The 9525-nt window shown below is 41.0% G+C and overlaps 1 protein-coding gene and 1 long non-coding RNA gene across 2 annotated transcripts in view; one reads left to right on the plus strand and one right to left on the minus strand.

Moving 5' to 3' along the window:
- The window catches only part of LOC109637282 (mothers against decapentaplegic homolog 3), a 25946-nt gene extending 20740 nt beyond the window's left edge, over window positions 1–5206 (plus strand). The window contains exons 5-8 of the mRNA XM_020099530.2: window positions 120–332; window positions 423–560; window positions 1128–1272; window positions 2420–5206. Of these exons, the coding sequence (XP_019955089.1) occupies window positions 120–332; window positions 423–560; window positions 1128–1272; window positions 2420–2543 (620 nt within the window). The 3' untranslated portion in view covers window positions 2544–5206. The remainder of the gene's footprint in view (window positions 1–119; window positions 333–422; window positions 561–1127; window positions 1273–2419) is intronic.
- Window positions 2608–8906, minus strand: LOC138410001 (uncharacterized). Its single transcript, XR_011242801.1, has 2 exons — window positions 8746–8906; window positions 2608–8043 (listed from the first exon to the last, which is right to left on the minus strand). It is a non-coding gene; the product is annotated as an uncharacterized lncRNA (long non-coding RNA).
- Between the last annotated feature and the right edge of the window lie 619 nt (window positions 8907–9525).

Consider the following 9525-nt stretch of genomic DNA (forward strand, 5'->3'; position numbering starts at 1 on the left):
CTTCTAATTGATCTGCACATTTCAACCACCCTGTACATTGTACTCCTTTTCTTCTGTTTCTACTTTGTGTCTTTCCATTTGGTTTGATGAAACCTTCTTTCTCTGTGTCTCTGTGTCAGACCTTCAGCCAGTGACATACTGTGAGCCGGCCTTCTGGTGCTCTATTTCATACTATGAGCTGAACCAGCGAGTAGGAGAGACCTTCCACGCCTCACAGCCGTCGCTGACAGTGGACGGCTTCACGGACCCATCCAACTCGGAGCGCTTCTGTCTGGGCCTGTTGTCCAACGTCAACCGCAACGCATCAGTGGAGTTAACACGCAGACACATCGGTACAGTTCCACTCAAATCATTATTTAGCATCACACAGTGCTTCTTTACCCATTTTTAGCTGAGGGGTTTGTTTTTCTGTTTTCATGAAGGCCGGGGTGTGCGGCTGTATTACATCGGAGGAGAAGTGTTTGCTGAGTGTCTCAGCGACAGCGCCATCTTTGTCCAGAGCCCAAACTGTAACCAACGCTACGGCTGGCACCCCGCCACAGTCTGCAAGATCCCACCAGGTGTGTGTCAAGCAGACAGAGATGGAGAGTGTAAACTTAAGGACGCAGAGATGTACAAATGGAGACAGTGGAGAGAAAAGAGAGCAAGACAGTGAAGAATGATTGACAGAGGTTGATGGTTGTCCTCTTTGATCTTCTCGTCTTTCTGTCCACATGCCCTTTGCATAAGACACTAAAGACAAAATATCAATGGGAGATTGTCTGTATGAATTATTAAGTGGAATGTAAATATGATCAATTTACCAAATAGGCGGAGGCCAACATACACAAAAACAAACAGGTTTGCAGATGCTTTTATTTTCTTTTTTTATGTTTTGAAATTGTGTTGTCCTTAAATATCACAGCTGGGGAACGTATACTGTATATGTGGAGACTACTAGATTGTAAGTTGTAAAGTTGAGTTTTGATGACTTTCTCCTGCCTGCCAGTGTGGTGAAACATTAGAGGACCGTGTTAGTTTGCCAAATCTACATTAAATGGATGATACAGAACTAGTTAACGCTCCTAAATATTTTTAGAACTTTAAAAATGAAGTGGCTTTTTTTCTAAAGCATCTGTTTCCTCCAGGATGCAACCTGAAGATCTTCAACAACCAGGAGTTTGCTGCCTTGCTGGCCCAGTCAGTTAACCAGGGCTTTGAGGCCGTGTACCAACTCACCAGGATGTGCACCATCCGCATGAGCTTTGTTAAGGGCTGGGGAGCCGAGTACAGGTAAGCTGTAGCCACTCACTCGTTTCCTAAACGTAAACCTCGACCGCTTCAGAGCTGAACTGCTTAACAGAAGATAAAGCTCCATACCAACTTGTCAGCAGCACTGTGCAAAGATCGAGCCCTTATGTATACACAATAGAAACAAACAGACAGCGTGAATCACATCCCGCAATCCAGCCGCCCCCGCTCTCAGGCATCTGCTCACACTCTGGTGAATCCGGTGTGTGACGTTGCAGAGCCCTCATCAGTAGAAACAGGCCCCAGCTGGCACGCCAGACTATTTTTAAACAAACACACATGGGCTGTGTCAAAAAGAGATGTCAGACTTTCCCTCTTCCATCCCCACCCTATTTTCCACAAAGTCTGACTCACTGATAGTAAGAAAGGAGGAGACGGAATAAAGGAGGGCAGATGATTGGATGAAAGGTTTCCACAAGGGAGAAACCTTTGTTCTGTGAGCGACTGCACAGCAGCCCTGTCCAGACCCAACGCTCACATGTGGATACACTTAAAAACAGGATTCAGGTTACTGGACCAGCCAAGCCCTCCTCCTTCTTCTTCTCTCTCTCCACCCAAGCCTCTTCCTGCTGCCTGTCGGTTGTTTTTCATACTCTGTCCCTTTTACCTCCTCTTTTTTTAATTCATAAAATCAGACAAATCTCGTGAAACATCTGACACAACATCCAACTGATTCATCAGAGTTATTCAGACCAACACTTATGATGAATCAAACTATAAACCAGAGGGAAATCATGCAGCTCAGATATGTACATTCTAAATTAAACTCCTCACTATGTGGATGAGGCATTGAAAAGATGTTTCCATATAAAACTAAATTATTGTAGACATGAAACATTGATTAGATCTTCAGTCAAAAGAAATGATGACACAAACACACATGGATTGTTTTTCAGTTCACTTCACACTCATTTTGAAGTGTGACTAACTGATGAGCATTCATCCTGTTTATCGTGCACTTTCTTTTCTTTTGTTGCCTGAAGCCGGCCTCTCGTGTCCTGTGTGACGTCAAAAATGAAAGTGCGTTTGTTTCACTTTGCTGAGACATCTTTTTTGAAGTTAACTCACCCCTCTCCTGTCCTCTAAACAACTTTCTCTGTCTCTCTAACATCTGCCTCTCCTCTCCCAGGCGACAGACAGTGACCAGCACCCCCTGCTGGATCGAGCTCCACCTGAACGGCCCCCTGCAGTGGCTTGACAAGGTGCTCACACAAATGGGCTCCCCGAGCATCCGCTGCTCCAGTGTCTCCTAGGGAAGCCCTTCATCCACCTGCTTCCTGAACACCACGTGACTAAAAACACAGACTCCATGCAGAAAAGAACGGCTACACAAGTACGGAAAGACAAGCCCCTCCTCGATCTGTAACTCAGTCCTTCCTCCCCCACCAGCTGTCAGTAGCACTTTTTATAAACATGATGTTTGTGGCGAATGGGGACAAGTGCATTAAAGCAGAACCATGTTAGCAGGATCTCTACATTTTGTCCAGAATGAATATTTTCCTTTGGCATCTTTGTGCCAGAAAGGCTGTAGCAATGTGAGGAGGGTTGTTTTTGTTTTTTTTTATTAAGAGATTCTTATTTTCTTTGCTCTTTTCATTTTCTTGGTTTTTATGTTTTACATGTGTACAGATGTTAAAAGTGAACCGTGGATTTAAAAAAAAGATTTTTTTTTTAAGCATTAATAACAACTTTGTAAAGCATGTGTAAGATCATGTTAAATACATCTCACTTGACTGTGTTCCTGTATCTGGGCATTGGATCCTGTATTAAGATGATGGAATAATGGAGCCATCATTTTCAAACACTGTGTGAAGGACTGTACTGTAAGCCTCGTTTGTTTGTCGTTTGCAGCCTCCGGCAATCTGAGGACGCAAGTAACAGTTTCAGACAGAAACAAATGATTAAGCAAAAAATCTGTCAAAGTTTGGATCAAACTTTTCCCTCTGATCGCTGTAAAAAAATCCTCTCAACAGAGTATTCGGGTCACGTAAAGGGGAAAAAATACCTGAGATTACAAAAAGAGGTAAATTTAGGCTGCGTGTCATTTTAAAAGGGGAATATCAGAAGACCAGTTTATCATCTGTGTTAAAATGAGGAATCAGGAGCAACTTGTTAAGTTATACTGTCGTATACATTTCCCAAACACCGTAATGATTCCTCTATAGGCACATTAGCATCATATTATTATAAAGATTGAGCGAGGAACTGTATTCTGAAGAAAGAACCATACAGGAAGTTGCCTCTGCGGTTGCTGTTGTTACATCAAAGGGTAGTTGTTAGAACGAATTCAAGCATGGAACTTTTTCTTATCGATTCTGACTTTATTCTCGAAATCTCAGGTTATTTTTTCTTCGGTGTGGCCCTAATACTCTGTTGTAATTCACTGATTTGAAATGTGGGACAAATTATTCTGACGAAGCAGTGTGATGCTTCAGGAAACAGTAGAGCAGAAGGGATTTAACCCTTTAAATATGAGTATTTAAAGACAATTCTATTCATAAAATGTCACCAGGAGGATGATGCACTTTTGTTAAACGTGAATATTTTGTTCATTCATTGACAGTTGTATTTTGTTGTTACATGAAATATTGCCTGCGTTAATTTCAGGAAGTTTTGCCAACGTACAAAATTCATTTGCAGCATTGTATTATGTAGTAGTTAGTACATAATAGGTTTTTACGCAACCCTTCAAAAAACATCTCATAAACTGTATTACTCTGCAAACTTGTAGTTAAATGACAAACTGAACACACAAAATGTAGTTAGATTACTTGTGTGTGGCAGGAGTACTCTGCAGCACGTGTAAAGATGGCAGGAAGTTTACTTCACGTCTTTAATTCTCAGCAGTCCATGACATGGGTTTTATTTTTGTATTATCAGTAATAATGACTCTTTGTTCACTCAGGATCGTCATAACAAGAGTTCCGTACTGAAAGCAGATGCATGATGCTCCCGGTTATTCTTGATGAGGTGATAACACGTTGAAGATATTGTCTGACGTGACAGAACATGTGTCACATGTAACAGAAAACCTGTGAAGACGAAAAGCAGATTCAGCACAAAGCACAAAGGGAAACTTTTAGATAGACGGCGGCGTGTAAATAGCATGTCCCTGTTTTTTAGGTCTGTGTACATGTAGGACTTACATGTGTTATTATGTGACCTTCATAATGTCGGTGGTTTTGGAAGCTGGGGAACAAAAAATAAGCAAAAAATGTTGAGTTGGAGAAAAAAGCATAGTCGTAGCTTTTGTCCCGTTTCCTCTCAGCCACCCGCTGTGGTGGAAGTGGATCAATTTCCTTCTGGTTCCATAACACGAGACAAAGACACAGTGGGTGAACACGGACAATATATTGAATCTTTTTATAGTACTTATTTACATGAACCCAGCGTTTGATGTTAATGCCAGCCCAGTGGTGCTAATCTTTAACATTGTAGGGACTCAAGAGAACAGCAAAGCCATGAGATTTAACTTAAAGCTGGTTTAGACGCTGATTAGGACTTGTGAACCTTCTAACTATAACGTCAGGTTGTTTCAGAAACAGTAGCATCTACCGATCTGAGACAAGACGGCTCTGTGTAGAGCTTTTAGTGTCCTTGAACACAGCGGCCCTGATCCTAATGGGCTCGTAAACCCCGTAGTCGATGTAATTACCCAGTAGGGAATATTTTTGCAAGCAAATTTGTCATTTTTATACACTCTTCAACTTATAGTGCTTGTGTTTTATCCCCTTGTCTAAATTTTTCACTGTAATAGTTAATATTAGTCGTGATTTATGCTTTTTTTTCCTGCTTGTTAGATGTCTTGTATAAAATTATACCCTCTATTTTTCTCTGCCTATGAAAAGTTGATGTGATGCTTTATATTTTTGTTTATTATTTTTGGTCTATGAATAAAATATATATCTTGTGGTGACACCAGAGTCGACATGTTAAGTGAGAAGGGTTGTACAAATGCCACAAAGACAGTTCACTCTGCTTCCCTGTTTAGCATAGCTGATCTAATATGAAATAATTAAACATGAGACTTCAACTTGATTTTACAGCTTAACAACTTCAGTTAGTGTGACTTGGTTGTTACAGGCCTCTCTGGAGATGTTCCAGGTTATAAAATCCTCTCTCAGTAGTTTGGGGATTTCCTAGTCTGTGGTAAATAATTTGTCTTTGTCCTCAGAAGCAGACAGAAACCATAATTACAGACCCAGAGCAGACACTCTTGTTTCTTCAATTACATCTACGTTACAAGCTAATGCAAACCAATGCCGTCCGTGCTGTGAGGGAGGCTCGGCATGTCTTTGAATGTGAAAGCACACTTTGTTCTGGTGTTCTGAATGTAAAGAGGACTGAACAGCCTCTCGGGTACTTCACAAACCACTTCACTGTGGTGAGAAATAGTTTGGGTGCATGAGAAAATCTATTGTTGGAAGGGAGAGGGTGGCAGGACTGAAGCTGAAGGTTGTTTCATTCTGACGGATCACTCGCTGAAATAATGTGGATGCAGCAGGAAGACGTGTACGAGTGAGGGCCTCCATTGTGTGGTGGCATCAAAAGATACATCAGCTTACATTTCCTCTGTGTGTGTGATCCAGATATTACTCATGTAGGGATAGTCTGTATAACCAGTCACATAACGGGGACAAAAAGTCCTCAGAACATAAATCATTACATTTTAAGGTGAAGTCAAGGTTAGGATTAGAAACTCTGGTTAAAGTTAAAGGTCTTCATTGAAATCAACTAAATGAAGACACGACTGTGTGTGTGTGTCTCTACCACAGTCTCCTGTGAGTCAAGAATATAAAGCCTTCATATGTATCTACGGTATATATGTGTTTATATATTATATCATATCTAAATCAAAATGTTTGGAATTCTCCACCATTTTTGTTCGACAGACGATCTTAGAACTTAAGTTGATTATTTTTGTTGGTAAGATAAGTGTTAATCGCTTAATAACTTATTTTGGTTCATAGAATTACTAAAACTATTAAAAACCTCGTCCTACAACAGAAATATATTTTAATATACTTTTTAAGTGGAAGAGATGAGTTCTTTTAAACATTGGCTCAAGACACGATGCTGAAAGCTACATGAAGCTCTAAAGACGACACTGATTCATTCTTTTTTTTCTATAATATATATATGTATATAATATGTTGACGGTCACATGACGGCCTGGTTCTGAGAGATGTGAAACTGGTTCTGTTAAATGCCTCCTGGTGGTTGGTAAAAATAATAATAATAACAATAATGACACTACAACACAAATACCATGTCCACTGTTTTATTGTTGTGTTAATAGAACAAGTCACAGCAGGCCTACTGATTAACTGCTTCAGCTCAACAGTGCCATCTGCTGGTTAGAAGGATCATACAAAGTTTTTATTGTCAAACTGGTTACACAAGTACACTCATGTGAAAGATATTTCCTGGGAAGATCCATTAAATAAATAAACTGAGTAATAGTTGAGTAATAAAGTATTACACAATCACACTGTGTGTGTGTGTGTGTGTGTGTGTGTGTGTGTGTGTGTGTGTGTGTGTGTGTGTGGAATGAGAATTATTAGTTGTTATGGCTCCAAACTCCTATTCATTAATTACCTCCACCATGAGTGTTATGTTTACACCTCTGTCTGTCTGTTTGTTTGTTTGTTTGTTTGTTTGTTTGTAAGCAAGATTACACAAAAACAACTGAACAGATTTCCATGAAACCTGCTGAAAGATGTGGAATGTGTCCCGTTAAATTGTGTTGTGGATCTGGATCTGGATCAGGGGTCAGATCGGGGAGATATAGTTTGTGATGCAGAGCAAAGCAAAGTAAGTTTGTTTCAAACAGAACAACACATGCTTTGTATAAGAAACAACAGACATCACATTATGGGACAAAATTCATGATAATATATATATAACACGCCAGAATAGAATATACGATTAGGACAAAGACGCAGTGGCTGCACAAATATTGAACTCGATGTTGCTGTACGGAGATTATTAAACAGAATAGGTTCATACATCCTACAACATTAAAGAGCATCTCCTGCATTTATCACAGATGATTGGAATCATCACGGGCACCTCAGCCCACGTGATCACAGCTAATAGTGATTGAATGGAGAGAAAGGGCTCCGAGCATCGACGGACGCAGCAGGAATCTGCCTCATGTCGTCTGTCGATTTGAAGCGACTTAGTGCTGACAAGTGGCTGCAAAGATGAACAGATGAGCGCCGTCAGCTCTGTCGCCGTGTGAAGGTCACTCTGCGGCAGGTGTTGACAGCGAGGACATTTGTTGGTAAACAAATCCATCTTTGCAAAGGTCACCATTTGTGTCCTCTCTCGCTCGGCCTCCCCTCAACCCTCCCTTTATCTCCTCATCTCTGTCACGGTGTCTCTCTCCTCCAGCTCTACCTGCTCTCTGTTTACTTCTCTGGCTCCAAGTCTGAGTTGTTGTCATGAGGAACGCCTGTCGCAGAGAGAAAGCGCTAAACTGCAGCGTTATCAGCTTTCAGTGGCCACCAACCTGATTGCACGTCCATGGGTGGCTACGTTACAGCTGCTTCTGGAGCAGCAGGTACCCGAGATGGGCACTCACATGTCCAACTGGCTGTTGTTGGCCCTGTGCCTGCATCACACACACACACACACACACACACACACACACACACACACACCCTCTCTTACATACGCATACCAGCAGCCACCGTGCAAGCCAACACTCATCCCCTCCTGTCAGCTGCACCACCCGCCCAGGAGAGGAAGCTGTCACAGTGAGAGACATTTTGTTCAGACAACATTCTTAAGCACCTGGTAAACACTTCTGTTCAACGCAAACAAAAACAATAAAACAAGCATGAAATATTTTCAGAAGAGAACTTGTTGTGGAGAATATTTGGTGAAGCAGGCAACGAAAAGGAAAAGAGTTTTATTTTGCTCCTTCTCTCCAGACCAAAACTATCTATTCAACCTAAAACTAGATGATACTCAGTAGAGCACGTACCTCCGCCCGTGCCCAACATTTGGTTTCACACTTATGAAGCTCAATCCCCTAATTCCTGATTTCTTTTTTCATCAAGATCTTTAAATTATTCTGTGAAAAATCCAGGAAAAAATGCAGCAAAACACCGTCACAATGTTAATGAAAGTGAACGAACTAGTAAATCCTAGATCTGCATCCTGATCCAGATCCAAACCAAAATTCAGTTTGTTCTTCCCCGGCCCACCCCACATACTTCCAACAAGTTTTATCAGTTAATCTAACAAACAAACAGACAGACCAACAAACGCAGAGGTAACTATTTAACTTCTACATGTACAGGAGAGCTTCCATTGTATAAAATCAAAGCAACATCAAACCCCAAAGAACGGAAGAAAAAAGAAAAATCGTAGAAGCAGTGGAGAGAGAGAGAGAGAGAGAGGAAAGTGGTGGGAAAAAGAGTCAGTGAGGGAAACATATTTACTGACATCCATGGGCTGTCACCGCTCTGATTAATGGTGGCTGGAATCCCTGCCTGGTGAAAAGGTGTTGTTGGGGTGTAGAGAAAGTCCAGACGCTGACCCAGAACTAATAGCATTCGACTTGAACAAGCTGTCCAACCTGAGAGAGAGGGAGAGAGAGGGAGAGGGAGGGAAAGAGAGGGAGCGAGAGGTACAGCATCCAGCTGAAAGAAAGTAGGAGATAAGAAAAGTTAGGATGAGGAGACGAGGAAGATTCACATTAAAACCTTTCAGCACCTGGTCAGACTAATGTTCATTCATACATAATACACTATGTAATGTGTAAAGTCTATTATACATAATGTTATATAAATGTGGTTGTTTACTCATATATTTAACAGTAACTTGTAGATGCTGATTATCACTAACGAGTGTGGTGTGACATTTTAAAGGTGACATGTTCACATTATTATTTCTGCAAATTTGAGTTTATGTTCAGCATTAACGCACAGAAGTGTGTGTTCGATGAAGACGAAAAATATAAATATATGAATAATAAATATGTACTAATGTGAAATCTAATTATTTTACTCGTGAGTCAAGCTGAATATATTTTTTATTGCCTAAAGGGATTCATCAGATGAATTCACAATAATGATCAATGATTGGACGGAGGGGCAGAGTACGGTGGCCGAGACTGAATGAGATGCCTGTCTATTAGGAGTGTTACGGTACAGGTGCGCTCTTCCCTTTTTTGTCCTCCATGCACCTGTACCGTAACACTCATAAAAGACAGCATCTCGTTTT

This window comes from Paralichthys olivaceus, chromosome 1, assembly GCF_024713975.1.
Source record: "Paralichthys olivaceus isolate ysfri-2021 chromosome 1, ASM2471397v2, whole genome shotgun sequence".
Classification (NCBI taxonomy): domain Eukaryota; kingdom Metazoa; phylum Chordata; class Actinopteri; order Pleuronectiformes; family Paralichthyidae; genus Paralichthys; species Paralichthys olivaceus.